This window comes from Pseudorca crassidens, chromosome 8 (genome assembly GCF_039906515.1).
Source record: "Pseudorca crassidens isolate mPseCra1 chromosome 8, mPseCra1.hap1, whole genome shotgun sequence".
Lineage (NCBI taxonomy): Eukaryota > Metazoa > Chordata > Mammalia > Artiodactyla > Delphinidae > Pseudorca > Pseudorca crassidens.
This window is the reverse complement of record NC_090303.1, coordinates 89,582,076-89,600,994: the sequence shown is the minus strand read 5'-3', so window position 1 is coordinate 89,600,994 and position 18,919 is coordinate 89,582,076. Positions and strand designations below refer to the sequence as shown.

Here is an 18,919-nt window from a genome sequence, read left to right as displayed (position 1 = left end):
CCCCATTGACAAACCTTCCGATTCTCTCAGCATAGGGAATGGTGATAATTCCCAGCAGGTAAGATTTTGATACTGTATTCTTTCATTTATCTGCCATCTGCTGAAACAAGACATTCTATGCGAGTGAATTTTCTAGATAGTGAAAAATACTTTAAATACTGAAACAATTTAAAAACACTTTTAGTGGACATCTTTGTTAAATGTATTAGCCCTCTTTTTCTCTACAGAATAGAGCACAATTTAACCCTTTCTTGATCACTCAGAATTATCATTATGACCATATGTTATTGTACTGTGTGCTAATACATTAGTGTCCTTGGAGTCCCTGATATTCTTGGTCTTTCTGACCCTACGTGAAATGGTCCCAGACTAACACGCCTTCTGCATTCTTGATTTTGAGTTGTTTCTCTGCCCCATGCTCCCCTTGTCCCTTGCTGTCAACTTTAATTTTCTTTTCTTTTTTTTTTTAAATTTTATTGAAGTATAGTTGATTTACAATGTGTTAATTTCTGCTGTACAGTACAGTGACTCAGTTATACATATATATATTCTTTTTCATATTATTTTCTACTGTGGTTTATCACAGGATACTGAATATAGTTCCCTGTGCTATACAGTAGGACCTTGTTGTTTATCCATCCTATAGATAATAGTTTGCATCTGCTAATCCCAAACTAACTTTAATTTTCTATTTCTCTCGGTGAACTTGACCCCAAGTTTTCCCCCTTCCCTCAAATGACTTTTGGCTTTGAAATGATAAACCAAATAGTTAACTTCAAAGTTGCATCCACTATGATACAGAATGAGGTCCTGATCTTTAGAGCATGCCTTGTATCATCTTGTCTAGTTGCTAGCTTTTCACTAGTTAAGTTTCTGTACACCTCTTACTTTGGTTTAAAAAAAAAAAAAGTGTAGTTTCTAATCTCTTCTGTAAAGAACAGCCAGTTGCCCACAGTGTGAGAAACTTAGAGATCTAAAATACATTGTTTTTCTAAACTTGTTGTTCACAGTTTCCATGAAAGAATTTGAAAATCTTTATATCCCCTTGTATATTTTAAGTTAACATTAAATTTTTTTCATAATAAGTTAAAAATAGCTGCAAAGGATGTAATTTCCAGCTTATTATAAATTTTGGTATTTTTAAATAAACATGCTACATTGGGTTTTAATAAGTATCTGAGAGATTTAAGTATCAGAATGTTTTGTTACTCCCTCATCCATTTACACAAGCTATTCTTTAACAATCAGAAATTTTACATCATTACTTGAACTCATTTTTTAATTTTCACTGGTATTACAGAATTTTTTCTTAATGCAATATAGTTTACGCTTGGGACTTCCCTGGTGGCTCAGTGGTTAAGAATCGCCTGCCAATGCAGGGGACACGGGTTCGAGCCCTGGTCCAGGAAGATCCCACATGCCACGGAGCAACTAAGCCCGTGAGCCACAACTACTGAGCCTGCGCTCTAGGGTCTGCAAGCCACAACTACTGAGCCTGCGTGCTGCAACTACTGAAGCCCATGTGCCTAGAGCCCGTGTTCCGCAACAAGAGAAGCCACTGCAATGAGAAGCCCGTGCACTGCAACGAAGAGTAGTCCCTGCTCACCGCAACTAGAGAAAGTCCACGCACAACAATGAAGACACAACACAGCCAAAAATAAATTAAATTAAATTAAATATATATATATATATATATATATAGAGTTTATGCTTGATAGGCATTCTCTCAAATAAAAGTAGACATATAAATTTTGAATTGGAAATAAAAATATTTTGTTGACACAATGCCAAACTTCTTTCTTCTGAATTTATTTGTAGTATTGATTTGATCAAAGCAATATATATATAAGCATAGATTTTGATTAAAAAATTAATCATTAAACATAAACACTAAAATTGTATTGGAAATTTACCTCTTAATGAAGTGGATAGGGCATTTTAAAATTAGTTTTTTTGCATGCATGGATGAATATTACCTATTGGTACAAGGAGATGTTTCAGCAGCAATCTAGCCATGTTTTCATTTTTCTAAATACAGGTGCTGAGACATCTTGTTCATATAAATAAGTAGATGGAAGAAAGAGTTATTATATCAATATCACTCAAATTTTTGAACTCCTTGTGAATTAAATACCTAAGAATCATATTAAGGTTTCTTATAAAAACTATTTTTAATGATGCTTTTGGAAATAGCTTGATTAGATCTTCTTTCCATTTTGTTTAAAACTGAAGTATTGGGAATCATCTAGTTTGCCAAAGAATCTAGTCATTAGAGTCAGTCACTGTGTCATCACTAATCTTAATATTTCTAATAAAGTTTTGTTTGGCTCTCAGAAAGTTTTCACACTTGGGCAAAATACTATAGTTAGATCCCAGAGAGTGAGAAATAGTATTGTCTTTGTAAAGTAAGAGAAATTAGGTTGTAAAAGGAGAGGATACTGGCTGTGTCTTTTCAGGAGGGTCAGTTTTATAAAAGAGTACATATGTAAGTTGATGGATTTTTTTGAAAATTTATGCTCTCATAAAAAAGTCTTTAAGTACCCCAGTTTTTGAAAATCACTATTCTAATACCTTTCATTGCAAGCCTTTTAAACTATGGCTTATTACATTGTATAAACTTATATTGATTATTCTTTTCTTTTTCCATTTTATTTAGATATCTAACAGTGATACACCTTCACCACCACCTGGTTTATCAAAATCCAATCCAGTCATCCCCATCAGTTCATCCAATCACAGTGCACGGTCTCCTTTTGAAGGGGCAGTAACTGAGTCACAGTCATTATTCTCAGACAATTTTCGCCATCCCAACCCTATCCCAAGTGGGCTTCCTCCTTTCCCCAGTTCCCCACAGGCATCCAGTGACTGGCCTACAGCACCAGAACCACAGAGCCTCTTCACATCAGGTATATAACAATACTATGTGTGTTAGTAATTATACTCAAACTAAAATGAGACCTTTGCTGGATGTGTTTTTATCCCTTTTTTGTCCACTCCCTTTTTCATAAAAATGTAAACTTTTAAATGGCAAGGAATTGGATGGTTAGGTAAGTAGTTCTGTGACCTAGAACTTACCATGTTAACAGACAAATTTCTCCAAAAATCAAGGGTTAGATCATTTTTCCAATAATCGAATGCTTATTCCTCTAGGAAGTATTAAGGGCTTACAATTTTTAATTAGATTTGTGTTTGTATAGTTATATTTTTAGAAATGTTTCCCCAGCTGACAAAGAAGTATGTTAGTTAATTTTTAAAGTTACATTTTGAGACATTTCCAATTTCATTCATTGTAAGTTCTCATTAATGTGAAGGATAACACAAAATCAAGACAATTTTTTTAAGACAATTTAAAAATATGAAGATTAAATGGATACTTTTTTCATTAAGTTATAGTAGTAGTGTGTAAAGCGTATATTCAAACATATACTTTGTCTTTGATAAATACATTTCAAAAATAAACTTTACTAATTGAATTCTATTATATTTATTTATTTCATTTAAATGACTTACTTTGGGTTTTGATGATGAATAGTTGAGAGTATAATTTGGGTTTCAAGTAGTACTTTGTTTTCTTTGATCAGCAAAATCAGTCTATATTGTTCAGTTTTTGAAGTTAGTAACTTATGGATGAAATCATTGCTAGAAGTATCTGAGGCCTTTTGTAATTTTACAATCGTAATGTTCTAAGAAATTATGTAGATTTTGCATATATTTGCCTTTGTGTTATAGTATGATGTTGCACTAGTGTGGAAGTGAGCTATATATTTTAAATTCATCACTCATTCTTTTTCCCACCAGAAACAATCCCAGTATCGTCTTCTACAGACTGGCAAGCAGCATTTGGCTTTGGTTCTTCTAAACAACCAGAGGATGACTTGGGTTTTGATCCCTTTGATGTCACTCGAAAAGCCTTAGCAGACCTGATTGAAAAGGAACTGTCAGTCCAAGACCAACCTTCCCTTTCGCCCACATCTCTTCAGAACTCCTCTTCACACACTACAACCGCCAAAGGTCCGGGCTCTGGATTCCTGCATCCTGCTGCACCTGCAAATGCCAACTCGAGTCTCAATAGTACCTTTTCAGTCTTGCCACAGAGGTTCCCTCAATTTCAGCAGCACCGAGCGGTTTATAATTCATTCAGTTTTCCAGGCCAGGCAGCCCGCTATCCTTGGATGGCCTTTCCACGCAATAGCATCATGCACTTGAACCACACAGCAAATCCCACCTCAAATAGTAATTTCTTGGACTTGAATCTCCCGCCACAGCACAACACAGGTCTGGGAGGGATCCCTATAGCAGGTAGGTTCATTTATAGCCTTTGAGAATTTGTGAATAACTCATGCCTTCAGGTTGTTGGGTGGGTAGGGAGGGAACTTTTGAATAACAGAAAGTATTTATCATCAGTCTTGGAAATTTCAATGGGAAAAACTATCATAATCTAAAAAAATTTTAATTGGATGGATGCCTTGTAATAGTGAGCTTTATAAGGATGGTGGAGTATTATACCTAGTTATTGCTTGGAAGCATTTTACTTAATAGAATAGTTACCAGACTTTCTTATGGCATATAAATGCAAAAAGACAAAGAAAAAAGAAGGGCTCTGAAATTATGGTGCCATAAAGTCCAACACCATGGTAAAAATTCTGATTATACATTCTAAAAGTAAACTGGTTCAAAAAAATTTTTTAGAGATGGTAATTAGTGAGAGCATGAGGGATAAAGCCACTCTCTTAACTCCTTTTGACAACTTACTTATTTTGACTGATAGACACGTACAAACACACACACACACACATCAAAACTGTGCTATATGTTAATAAAGGACTTAATATTTGAGAACTCTCATTATTAGTGTTTCACACACATATGTGTATAAGTATACTTTCTGTGAAAAAGAAATTGTTCAAGGAGAGATATTTTTCCTTTTAGTCTGTCATGTTTTTATTTCTGGGGTAAATATTAGGTTCCTGTAAGTGATGCCAGAATACTTCTGGTTTTGTACTGCTACCCTTGAAGGTTTCAGAACTTTTGGCTTTTAAGGTCCCATATGATATTTATTAGATCAAGTGACCTCTATATCTAAAGGAATCTTTCTTATTAATAGTTTTTCAAAATTTAATTTGGGCTTTAGATATGACTGGTAAAAGAGTTTGTTCTCTCCTGATTCTCTCAAGTAGAATAGAATAGTCCTTCACTCTGTTACATAACTTATAAAATTAATTTTTATCCCTTTTCATGGCCTTTGTGATATGACGTGGCACAGCATTATTGTAATAATGTGCTGTTACCAGCAAAGCGTTCGTTCTCTTGTTTTTAGCAAGGTTGATAGATAAATTTACAGAGATCCATCAAAATTCTTTGGCTCTATTCTCTTTGTGACCAACAACATTTCATTTTCAAGACAAGTAGTTGGGTTAAGAGAGTATGGTTTGTGGCTGTTGATACAGTGAAGTTAATTTACATGTAAGCATGATAGCACCTAATGTAGTGGTTTGCACATTGGTGGGACTCATGTTATTTGTTCATCTGATATGGTAGTTAGTAGGTAATCGAGAGTGACATTTTTCAGTCCTCTTCTACATGATATTCACTTGTGAAACACTAAGTGTTCAGTTCCTGGTACTCTTTTTTTCATCCATTGTAGACAGCATATTAGAACATAATTGTGTTTTGTTTTGCTTTGTTTCAACCATTTAGAAATGTGGCATTTAAATTACTAGTAGTGTATCTCATAACATTATAACACTAAAAGTTAAAGCTAAGTTCCCCTAAATATTCTAAACATTTAACAATAAAATATTAAACCAATACTATAAATATTTGGGTATCTGTTTGCCCAACAATGAACTGGGCCATGCGGATAATACAGAACAAGTATAAAATATGGCTACTATTTCCAGGTACTGTACAGTATAGTTGACGAGATAAAATAAGACTGTGTATGAAAGTGGTAACCATATGGTACTGGAATCCAAAACACATCAGTGGAGCCTATAAATTGTTGGGGAGGCTTCATTGAAGAAATAGGAATTGATCTGTATCCTGGATTTGGGTTAGCAGGAGGGAAAGGAAAAAACCTTTTATGTTGATGGAAACTCCTGAATGAAGGCGTAGAGGCAGGATTTAGTATGTCATTACATTAAGAAGCATTAGAACTGCCTTCTATACCAGGAGGTCCTTCATATATTTTATACATAGAATGGATGAGAGGACGGAGAGCTCTGACGGTGAGGCAAAACAGTATGGACTTGATCTGATAGGAAGGATGATGCCTTTGTGGAACTAGTTCTTAGCTGTCTTCATTGTGTACTTTTATTTGACTTATTACATGACCATCTTCAAAAATTATCTGTTCTTCTGATTTCATAGTTATCATATTGTCCATTAGTACAAAATGAGCAGTTTTAAACCAAATATTTCAAGCCAGTATATATTCTGGAGATGCCACAGGGGTGATGAGTAATCACTGATTTTTGAGTGTAGTTGTCCTCATGTTAGTCATTTGAAATCTTCATCTAAAGTAGGTGCTTTATGAAAAAAATGTGGCATTAAATTATGGTCCTATCTTGGTGGGCTTTTCTTTTAGCGTATACTCAACCATAGAGCATAAAATACATTTTTTTCCCAGAAATTCTAAGAATGAAGTCACCAACTATAGGTTCTGAATCATTGTTGTATTTTGTGGGAGGTGGGGAGAGTTTGTTATTTCAGATTTTCAGTTTTTGACTATGCATACTACCTTGGTATTTAAATGGTGACTTATGATTAAGCTTATTGTTAGATTACTTTTAAGGCTCTCATGACTAGAGAAATTTTAGTTTTAATGTACCAAAATATTTTAAATTGTTATCAAGAGTTATAGAATCCTTCCATGGCTTATAAATATTTGGCAAATACCTCAGAAAGCTGAATGTGCTGAGCCTCAAAACAGAATAGTTTTATAATTGTAGCCAGATGATTGAGGATTTTCAGTAACAATTAGAAATGACAAACTAAAATTATGAAAAACTGTGTACATCTTAACTGTGAATTATTTGAAGCAATTTAATAGGTAGGCAATATCTGCCTCCCACCCCTAGCTGTAACTCAGTTGTACTTGAGTTGAACTATTGAAAAAGGCCTAACTCTGTATTCTGCAGTGAATATCATGGTATCTTACACAGGTAGCTATCAAGTGCTTCATAGTGGAGAGTACATACTGTTTTAGTGAGGCCTGCCACTTTAAGATATACTTAGACAATATTCAGTACTGGAAAAGGCATGTATATTTATTCTTTAGATATGTAGAGCAAAATGAGGTTCCTGACCTTTAGGAGTAAATACTCAGAGGTGTCAGTCTTCTGTGTATCATACAGAAACTATGTCTATATTTATTATATATTTGTATTTAAATTTTAAGTTTTGGTTTGTTTCTGTTAATTATTAAAATTTGATACACTGAAACCTGTCATGGGAAGGACAGTTGCCAGAGGTTTGACAGAAACATGGTTTCCATTTCCTCTGCCAAATTGAAATCATTTTTGTGTTTAAAATTAGTTATTTCCTTAATTAAGTGAAATCTTTTTAGCAGCATTTTCTTGGCTGCATATTCAGTTTGCTAAATTTAGAAGGATTTTTGGAATATTCTTGAGGGGAAACTTTGATCAGTGGGCAGTAATAGTGAAGTCCATTCAGACCTTTTTTATTATTGGAACCACGTGCTTTTGTTTTAAAAAGTGACTTTTCTAGTCCTAAAAATTGACCTACCTTGTTCAACTCCTTCATTTTAGGAATGACAAAGCTGTGTTCTGGAAAGGTTAAATAATTTGTTAAAAGTCACACATTCAATTAGTAGTAGAATTAGGATAAGAACCCAGATCTCAGATTTAGTAACTAAAATGGTTTTTCATTACAACATTGATGTTCTCCTTCATAAATGAAAATTACTGGCATTTACTTTAACATGGCTTTCTTCCCATAGTAAGAGATTTTTGCTCTCACACAGTTGGGAGGTCCCTTTTTATCAACAGTATCTATTCATGAGACAATTGGCCCATCTCAGGAATATGACCTGTAGTTACAAAATAGAATGAATTTCATTGACTTGATGAAAATTAATCTCTTGCTTAGTTCTTCTAAGTACCACGTTCTCACCAAGAACTCTAGTCTAAAATTTCCTTTACACAGCCTCCTTGCTATGTATTTGGGATTTATAGAATCTTTGCCAATTTACTGAAACACTATGAAATAACCTGTTCTAAAGACTGAAAGTCTTTATCTTCATGTTATCAGTTAAGCTGTCTTTCCAAGTGTAACTTTGCAGATGTGTTTTTCAAAGGACTCCCTACCAAGATGTTTTTATTCCATAATGCTAAAAATTATTTGGAAGACAAATAATAGTCTAAGTCTGTAAACATTGTTGTTTCGGAATATACCTAGAAAAATATTTGAAACTGTTTAGGATTAGATTTTTGTTCGTGTTTTTGTTCATTTGAATTTTACTTAAGAGAGGGCATTAAAAAAAAAATTCTTAGTTTCTGAATTAGCTGTTTTAACAGTGACTTGATTGAATTTTGAGTCACGTGTGAAACAAGTCACTTGTAGTCATTATCAATTATAATTGGGAGAACTGATCTCATTTCATGTACAGTTCTCTGACCTAGAAGTAGTCATCTCACTTTCAGTCAATTGGATCATTGTATTGTTAGCATTTTACTGTTTGCTGATTACTTCAAAAGTGCACATTGAATTTTCAGATGCTGTATGGTAATTTGCTAAATTAATATTTACATCTTTTTATTTCTTTTTTCTAAACATAATTACTGCTTTTAAAACATGGATTTGTCATTTTTCCCTTTTAAAAAATCACATTTTCACTTCTGTGAATTTAGTTTTAATTTTTTCACAAAATACTGCTTACTGTTAGGAGTGTCTAAATATATAAGGGGTCCAATTGGCTTGGAAAAGAATGGCTTTCCTGGTCTCTCTTTTTTTTTCCTTTTTGTATATTTATAATTCTAAATCTATTATATTTGTTCTTAAATCTGACAGTGTTAAATTTAAGGGTGTGATTGGAGTATAACTATTTTCTAGGTACTTGATAAGTTTATATTTTAAAATTCATGTCTTGTTTCACACCCGCATTCCAGCCATTACGCATGTATTTTATATATGTATCAGTATTCCAAATATTGAAGTCATTTTTAAAGGGACTGTTAACAAATCTAGTCACCCATAACTAGACCATGACTGACTTTTCCACAGGGGAAGAAGAGGTGAAGGTTTCGACCATGCCACTGTCAGCCTCTTCCCATTCATTACAACAAGGACAGCAGCCTACAAGTCTCCACACTACTGTGGCCTGACAACAGAACTGAGAGGAGAGGATTAGACTCTGGGGTGCTTGCATGGGCAACCGGATTTTTGCATGACTCCTTTCTGATTTTGCATTTAATGTATACACCCAAAAGAGCCAATATAAACGTTCCTCATGCCTACAACTAGTGTGTTACCTCATAGTTGCTAAAGTATTTCTTCATTAGGCCTTTAACACAATTTATTAGCATAATAATTTTGGCATTGTTTCTCATGAGTGATACTATTTTTTAACTCACACAAATAAACTTGTAGTACTATAATTAAGATCCCAGATGAGATTAGCTAGAATTGTTATTTTGGCTCTATTAATTGAAAATATTCAAAGATAATGGTAGTTCCTTGTTTTCTGATTTGTGAAAAAATGGTAATATCCTAATATATTCATGAAAATTTGAAAATTAAGAAGATAATGTCTTGCATTCTTTGAATACTTGAGAAGAAAGAATACATATAAAACAAAATTGGTGGTGTCATTTAATGCTCAGAAGAATGTTGTCAGCAATTGTTTGTAGTTGTATGGATTTATCCTATATTATGCATTACATGTTTAGAAACTGTCTTTGTTCTCTCTGATTTGCACATTTGCACTTTCTTTTTGAATGGTTGTTAATTATATAGAGACGCTTAAGAGATAATTATTATAGACTAAATGCAATATAATCTCTTTTCTAATGCACTGCCTAGTATACCGGGAAATTGCCTCAGAAACAGAATTTCAACTTACAGTTGATTTATCAGAAACTTGAATATGGGGTAAATATTGTATGTGAGAAGCAACCATAGTAGTGTAACATTTTTATTGGAAAAATGGTAGTTCTGTGGGATATTTGTTTGGAAATTTCATTGTTTCACAATTGAAGTGTGATAATAAAACTATATTACAAGTACCTGACCAGAATGAGACTAAGGTGGAAGAGAAGAGATTGGGGATCCTCTAAAATTAGGCCACGTAAGTTGTCATAGGTAATTTTAGTTAATCACAGAGAATAGTGGTGTACTTTATTAGGCTATAATGTTGAAGTGATGTTTTTGGATAATAGACAATTTCTTGAAATAGTTCTAAAGCTGATAATGAAAGAAAATAAACTGAATTCAGTTCTGAGCATTAGACAAAAGCTGGTTCAGAAAACATGACTATGTTCTGCCTAAATTAAGCATCTGGGAAAAAAGGGGAAAGTCAGATCTCCTCTTGAGATTTTAAAAAAAAACATTGTGATATAAAAGATACGCCTTAATTAAAAAATATATTAAAAGAGTAGCATGAATACCAAAAAAGGAAGCCTAGAGATTTAAAATAATAATAATGATAATAATGAAATACCTTACTAGGAGTGATACTTAATATCATGTTGGAGTTGGAGTTTTCAGGGTTCCCTCTCTATGTAAAGTCTAATAACTTTCTATTAGATATAATACACAAGTTAAATGGGTTTGTCCTGAGGTATAGTGGGTAAACTAAAATCTATTCCTAGATATCCTTCAATTTGGTTAGCTGAGGGTGTAGAAACAACTAATTATCTAGCCATTTTAATTATTTTTGTAAAATTCTGCATAAATGATAATCTCTAACTTCTATCTAGAAATGACTTTAAGACAGCATTATGAGAAATTTAGAAAATACAAATAAAATATTGTAGATTTCTTAGCCTTTTAGCATGTGTTGAATATGAAGTCTTTTAGTATGTGTTGATTATGGTTTCATTTTTGCTGTGAGAGGCCAAGACATCCACTTAATGTCTCCCGTGGTGCTGAGGCTCCTTGGCTTTGTGAACAAACTTGGGCTCCCTGTAATAGGGCTTACTAGCGCATAGTTTTCTCCAGCCTTCAGTGCAAGCCTTTCATCACTCAGATCTTCTTACAAAAACATGAGGTGGTTAGCTCCCATTTACTTACTGTTTTGAGAGATATACTTGTTAAACAAGGCTTTTTTCCTGTGGTAGCTTTCTCTATCCTTTCTCATTCCTGGCCATTGCCATAAAACTGTCAGGTAGTTTACCAGACTTGCTAGAGCCCAGGACTGTCTTTCTGCCTGCTTCCCCTTCTGCCCCCGCCCCCACTTTCCACATACACACCATAATGGGAAAAATGCTTTCTTGGGTAATTAGGCTTCAACTTAGATATTTTCACATATACTAGCTAAAGATTATCATTTAACTAACTGTAATTCCAAGACTTTGTAAGCCTAAACAAGTAAGCTTCGCTGTTTTGCTTACTTAATATATATATTATGGTTTTAAAAAGTGAAGTCTTAAAGTCAGTCAGAATTAATTATACTAAAACACAGAAAAAGTTACACAACATGTGAAAGAAAGTACTGCTTCACTTAGCAAGTAAATTGATGAAACCAAATGATGGTAAAGAATGAGAAATTCTAAAAACTTCAAATTAGTTTTTGATAAATTCCTTCCTGATTGATCTGTCATACACAAGGGAAACTTTATATGCTTTTATATCCTTAACTTTTAAAAAAACATTTCAGAGCAGCAGTTCTTAGTGCCAGTGTGTAGGATATAGACCTGGGTTGAATGATTTTGATCTTATGATGAATGTCAAGTGCCTCTTTTTAATTTCTTAAAGATTCCATTAGAAAATATTTTCTGATTAATAATACTTTCCTTTTCATTCTACTGTTGCATTTTGTTTTTACAGGTGGTGCTTTTGTATACTCTCCTCTTATTTCAACGAAGCATTAATATTTGAGTGCCTATTCTTTGTAGTGAATTGAGCTAGATCTTGAGGGATACAAGGCTGAATAAAGTATAGATCCTATTATCAAGGGTAACAGTCTAGTGACAGTTTTATTTCAATTATTTCTATAGGGTCAGCTCTTGATATATTTTAACCACAGGAACAGCCAGAGCAGTCCAGACTCATTTCATTATTCATTGCTCTGACAGTGGCAACAAAGGGTATTGTATACTGATATTTGAAATTTTAAAATATATGATAATTTGGAGAGAGTGAAAAAAATTTTAACGGGAGAGACATACATTCATTATTCTAATTTAAGTATTTCTCAGTCGTGTGTGTGCTCATGTCTTACTCTTAGTGTTGTGGCGATTAAGTACAGCTTCCTCTATATATGTTCTTTTAAAGAAAACTTTAGGGCTTCCCTGGTGGCGCAGTGGTTGAGAGTCTGCCTGCCGATGCAGGGGACACGGGTTCATGCCCCGGTCCGGGAAGATCCCACATGCCGCGGAGCGGCTAGGCCCGTGCGCCATGGCCGCTGAGCCTGCGCGTCCAGAGCCTGTGCTCCGCAACGGGAGAGGCCACAACAGTGAGAGGCCCGCGTACCGCAAAAAAAAAAAAAAAAAGAAAGAAAGAAAACTTTAATGCATTGTGTGCACATTTTTACTGACATGGCTCCTATTTGTACAGTATTCCAAGCACCTTCAAGACTGACAGAGCTCTCCTCTGCTGTGATACAGGTACATAGGGAGCTACTCCCACAGAGGCCTTACCTCAGAAAGCCAAGAGAAAGGAACGAATTGCAGGTGCATTGAAATCTTACGAAATGAAGACCACCATGTTATTTATGCATATATAAAAACGGGGGGACATTTTATCCTATATTGAGTTGTAAGGTTTTAGATTCTTTTGTTTATTTGATCATGAAGCTTTCCCATATTTGCTTAAGAGTTGTATATCATACAATTGAGAGCACAATAACTTAAAAATGTTTTTTTCTTTTAAAGAGGTAATATCACAAAATGATGATATATATGTCTTTTTCTACAAAATATAACCAAGTCAATTACCTGGTTTCAAGCTAGTCCTTCTGCCATTAGTGCTATGTGTCTTCTCTCAGTCTTTTTATTTGAATATCTACTACGTTGTCTCCTTGTGCTGAATAAATGGTAGTAGTATGTACAGGTATTCACACATGAAATGTTTAGAAATGTTTGTAGTGTATCAGACACTTTGCTGATACAAAAGTAAAAATAGGAGTTAGAGAAGTTACTGTGAGCAGATTCAGGGAAAACCTTCATAAAAAGTGTGGGGCTTTTTGCTTTTGAAGGATGGCTTGAAATTAAATGATGGAAGTGGAAAATACAGTAAAGGCAACATATTGAACAAAGGCAACATATTGAACAAAGAATCGGGAATGGAGATTAGCATGGTCTGCTAAGGGTCAGGAGGGAAGGATAGTAAGGAGATGGACTCGTCTGAGGTATTACAGGTCATATAGGAAGGTGGGATAAGTGTGCAAAAGCCTTGAAAACTAGGAAGAATAGTTTAGTCTTGATGTGGATGTGGTCAGTGTTAGAGAACTACACGTTCTTTGGCAAAGATGTAACTTGATTGTAGCATTTTAAGAAGATTAATTCTGTAATACATTTGCTTGAAATTAGGACCAATTAGAAAGCAGTTCCCGTATGTCATTGCAAATAAGATGGCCTGGGCTGGAATAGTAATAACTAGTAGGATTGGAGAAGAAATTATGAATTAGAAGTCAGAAAGAATGAGATCTAGGAAAAGGGCTTTGGGTTTGGCCAAGTCTCTAATGACCTTTAAAAATGTTACTTTCAGGGGCTTCCCTGGTGGCGCAGTGGTTGAGAGTCCGCCTGCCAATGCAGGGGACACGGGTTCGTGCCCCGGTCTGGGAAGATCCCACGTGCCGCGTAGCGGCTAGGCCCGTGAGCCATGGCTGCTGAGCCTGTGCGTCCGGAGCTTGTGCTCCGCAATGGGAGAGGCCACAGCAGTGAGGGACCCGCGTACCGCAAAAAAAAAAAAAAAAAATGTTACTTTCATAAAAAGATACAGATGGAAAGCAGATTTCTAGGATTCATGAGGAAATGTCAAGGATATGGATACAGCAGTCATCGACTGAAGGCCTTTGGCAACAAAGGGGAAGAGAAAAACAAGATGCTAATTAGATGGGTGGTAGATCTTAGAAGGCATTGCTTTAAGATAAGGGAGATAGCTAAATTTTTAAAGGCAGAGCATATAGAGTCAATTGAGAGGACACCATAGAGAGTGCGGAAGAGAAGATAGGCTAACCAGTAGAGTAACACATTTCTGTAGGTGCTGGGAGGAGATAAACTCCTGAGACGGAGTAAGGTTATGGGTTTGACTTAAAAGAGATGGGATATATCTTCCTTTGCTATTTGTAAAAACAATCAGAAAATCTAGGAGAGAGAATGTGAGATTAGAGAAAATGAGAATAGATGAAGTTGCTCATATCAGTAATTATTGAATGCATATTGTGTGAGAAAATGGGGGTGAAAGAGTGGAGTTGGGAACCTATTAAAAAAAAAAGAAAGAAAGAAATTAAATAAGTCTGTGAGAATAAGCCTAGAAGTGCATCGGAAAGAAATTTAAGAATTGCTGAGTCAAGATAAGAATCAAATTTAAAATTTTAGTGTCCAGATATATATGGTTTTGTATGTTCCAGTGATTCAACACAAAGCATCAGGAGTGGACAAAGCAAATATGAGAGTTTGGTTAGAGGGTGAAGAAGGAAAGGACACAAAGATATTTAATAAGACAAAACTGATATAACCTTGTGATCAGGAAGAGTCCAGTAAGGCAGGAAATATCCAGTGGTGCGAGTGTGTTGAAGGGAGTTCACTGATTTCAGGTTTTGATGAGGACAAAGAACAGGTATAGTATTGTTAAGGGAAGGACAGATTAGGAGACTGTGGTCAGTATGATAACCACTCAGTGCTAAATGATGAGTGAGAACCAGAGAAAGGATGGTAGATAGATGTCTAACATTAGGGCTAGAGGTTGGAAAGAAGGCAAGCTTTCGTTACCCCTGTGGTCTTTTCTCTCCCTGCTTTCCCTCCAGTCCTTTTTTGAGAGTAGGAAGTCAGACTGTGTGAGAGAGAATTGCAGAAAGCATGGTATTGCCTGCGGGAACCTGGATCACGTTTCCTATAAGTTGAAGGTGATTCAAAGGAAAACGTCCCACAGTGGAGTAAACATTGCTTTCTCAAAGCACAGTAGGAGGATGTGAACGCAGAGTGCAAGGGAATGCCTGGGAAAAGCCAGAGATGAGATTGGACAGGTGTACGTATGCCCAGTGAGTGTGTTACTTATGACATGAAAGGTTTAGACAGAGGGGGTAGGTGTGCCATATGATGAGTCTGCTAGCTTGAGGAGCCCATATTACAGGTGTGAACTAGTTTTTCCCAAGCTTAAATGCAAACTGGAAAGAATCAGCTTTCCACCTACATAGGGAAAGTATCTCTTCTTAGTTGGACTAGGTCATTCTGCTTTAATTATATGACAAGTTGGTATTAAAAGCAGTAGATTGGTGAAAGTAGAGAGAACTTAAGAATTTTATTATAACAGGTTATAAAAATATTTTGACAACTTTCCCCAAAAGAGAATGTGCTTTGTAAATAGACACAAACCTACAAGTTATTGAACTCAGAGATGGAGATATAAATATATAATATATATTTTTTCTCATTCAATTAATAGCAAACATGCCTAGTTTGAAAGCATCCTTAATTTCCTGACTAAATTAAAATCCTGCCTGAAGCCCTTCTAACATATTTTTAAATTCACTGGACTTGTTCCGTATATGTCAGCTAAGATATCACCTGTGACATTTAAAAATGATAATGCTTCAAAGTATAAGTTATTGCTTAAGAATGCTAAGTTTGTGGAACCATGTTGATGGATTGAGAAGCCGCTGCTCCTTGGATCTCCTTACTGCCCTGTGATTTATTAGTCTTAGCAACCTTGTATTGCTAGGCATATTAGACCACAGCTTCTTTAACCAGGAGCTTTTTCTAAAGAATCACTCTTGGGAATTCAAGATTAATTAAGGTGTATCTACTCTGTTCTGGCGCTTTGGAGAGTATACCCTGGGTTTGAGTTATATAAAAATCTAGTTTATACCTATCAGGTACCTAGAATTGAAGGCAAGCTTAAGTAATATAAGCTGCTTGAGAATTGGACAGAAGTACCTAGAAGTTCCATGAACCAGCTGGTAATTATTGTACTTGAGAACCAATCTATTTACTCCAGCTTCCTTCACACCAGCCTTCATAAGGCAGCTATTGACTTGACTTTGTTCTTAGCCTGCCTCACACTTTATGGTTATTTTTGAGGTTCCTGGAAGCTCCGACCCAACCCCTAAGAACATACTGTGCTTAGAACAGTTTTGTTGTTCCAGCTCCAGTTTGGTCCTAAGACCCACTATTGTGTAACACCCCAAAAGTTTTTTTTCCCCTCCATATAATTTATAAAGCCTTTAAAGCACCCAGTACCTTTTTTTTTTTTTTTTGGTGAAATTCACATAACATACAATTAACTACTTTAAAGTGAACAATTTGGTGGCCCAGTAGGACTGTTCTTTAATTATCTTAATGTTAAAATTGAATAAATAACCCACTGTGGCTGTGAGAATTTTGGCCTGTCCTTGTTGGGACTGTGTGGTAACAGCTGCATCTAGACTCGGGTAAAAACGTTTAAAGCAACTGTCTGAATAGTTCTTAAGTGGTAATAATAGTCCCTCTGTCTTCATGACATTTGATTAGCACATCACCTAAGAGAAAGCTTACTTAGCAAAGGAAATAAATAAGCCTGGCTCTGTGTCTGGGAGTGAGGTTGAGTGTTGTGTGTGTGCATGTACATTTGTTTATATATAGTAATTTTCATTTAAATCCTCCACTTAGTGAATGTGGCAGGTGAAAAAATCTCAGACCATCTCTCTGTGACTTTCTCTAAAGGTTTTTTTTTAAAAAAGAAATTAAGACCCTGTTTAAATGCAGCAGGGTTACAGTACAGGTGCCCACTTCACCCCTGGTCATGCTTTTATCTGAACAAATATTTTCATAGCTTTTTCTCATCAATTTTCACTTCCACTACTAAGCATATCCATCCCATGTCTTACTCTTTTGGAAAACCTAAGGAAAGGATAATAAGAAAAAGACGTTTTAGAATCATGAAATTTCAGAGCTATGAGACATACAGTCTTCAACAATCCACTTTTAAAGACCAAATAATAATAACGCTATTAATAAACAAGGCTCAGAAGGATTGTGATTGCCCATAATCACATTCTAACCACAGTTTTATGTTTTCCTAGCCCTCACCATGTGAACATGCTTTTGTATATGTAATTCAAGGAGAAAAAAACTTCAAGATTCAGAATATGTCTCTTCTCTAAACTTTGTTGTGTCTTACAGTTTATTTTAGTAGTTCTCACAAGTCAAGGGCTTTCAACTGTGAATATCAGTGCAAGTAATGAATTGAAGACTTTCAGATTGTGTATCTGCTGGCAACTGTTATTACAGATCCTGTAAGTTGTTAAAACAGCCTTGTGTTAAATGTGGCCCAATGACCTTGGAGTAACTTTAGTGGGGGGAAATTGTAACCTTGCAGGTACTCTTAATGTAGACTTAAAGTACAAATGTCAGAACCAAAATAAACAGTAAAACAGGTGGCATTAAATTTACCCAGCATTTTTCTGCAGTGCCAAAGAGCATTTAAGGATCAACATGCATGACACCTAGACTGGTGATATCTCTAATGTTACAGAATGAAAAAAATGCTTATAGTAATGGCACCAGGATATACTACACCCACACTAAAGGGGTGATTTTAGGTTCATCTTTGAAGAGCTACTATATGCTACACTATGTAAAATGATAGCATATCTGCTGATTTTTTTTTCAATCAAGGAGGTTGTTGTTTTCAGCATAATGAAAAAGAGGGAAAGCTCCACAAGGATTTAAAGATGATAATACCATCATCATCTCCAAGAAGAAATGCAGGAATGCTGACTGCAATCAACTTTTGTAGCCTAGTGATGTTTCCTAATATGGTGAGATCTCTTCCCAAGGACTATACTAGCGTTTATACTCTGTTATCAGTCTTGCGTACTGAAATAATGTGTCTACGGAGCAGAACATAGTGATCTGGAACATTACTGGGATGTTTTTAAACATTGTCGTTTTATATGTTGGCATTTGCAAGAAGACTGACACCCTGAAACCATTCATTTTTTTCCTTTACTACATCTATAAATTGAGTATTCAGCTTAAGGTAAAAGGAGGTCCTGGGTTATGACTTCATCAACAAAGTAGGAAGGTTTCTTATTGGCCTTAAGCTGAGTGTTGGGCTACATACCATTGTTGCACTTATGTTTTCTCTATTAAAATACGTTTTTATGAAGTTTGTGATTATGGATTACTGATATATATATGCCCTATTCCCTCATCCCTCACTTAGGGTATGATTTGCTACCAGGTATGGGTTTTTTTGGTTTGTTTTTTGTTTTTACATCTAAACTATTAACATTCACTAATTAACCTAACAGTGGCCTTCCCCAGTCCCAGAGTCACAAATAAGAATGACATTTCTTGAGTCTTAGTGTAGTCAATGCTGCAAAACCTCACCTGTATTTTAAATGGTAGGTGATTGGAATGAAGCTTATTACTAAAGTAAGCAAAGATCTTACATAATTTCCAAATAAATACCTACAGCCCTGCAACCTTAGTTTTAGAACATGCTTTCAGGTTTTAATTCCTGACTAGCTGGAGTCTTATTCTGATAGTTTGTACTCACCTCTCTATCCAGTTTCTTTTTCTTTCTTTGGACAAAC

At 35.2% G+C, this 18,919-nt stretch overlaps 1 protein-coding gene across 7 annotated transcripts in view; it reads left to right on the top strand.

Annotated features, from left to right (window-relative positions):
* Positions 1 to 18,919, top strand: part of CNOT4 (CCR4-NOT transcription complex subunit 4) — a 139,653-nt gene that overhangs the window by 105,694 nt on the left and 15,040 nt on the right. For 5 of the 7 annotated variants that reach the window (XM_067747104.1, XM_067747102.1, XM_067747103.1 and 2 more), the window contains 3 exons: positions 1 to 58; positions 2,657 to 2,906; positions 3,799 to 4,299. In XM_067747104.1, the coding sequence (XP_067603205.1) occupies positions 1 to 58; positions 2,657 to 2,906; positions 3,799 to 4,299 (809 nt within the window). Of the gene's footprint in view, positions 59 to 2,656; positions 2,907 to 3,798; positions 4,300 to 9,243; positions 11,011 to 18,919 lie in introns of those variants that run through there. The other 2 variants (XM_067747106.1, XM_067747105.1) reach the window with 1 other exon arrangement.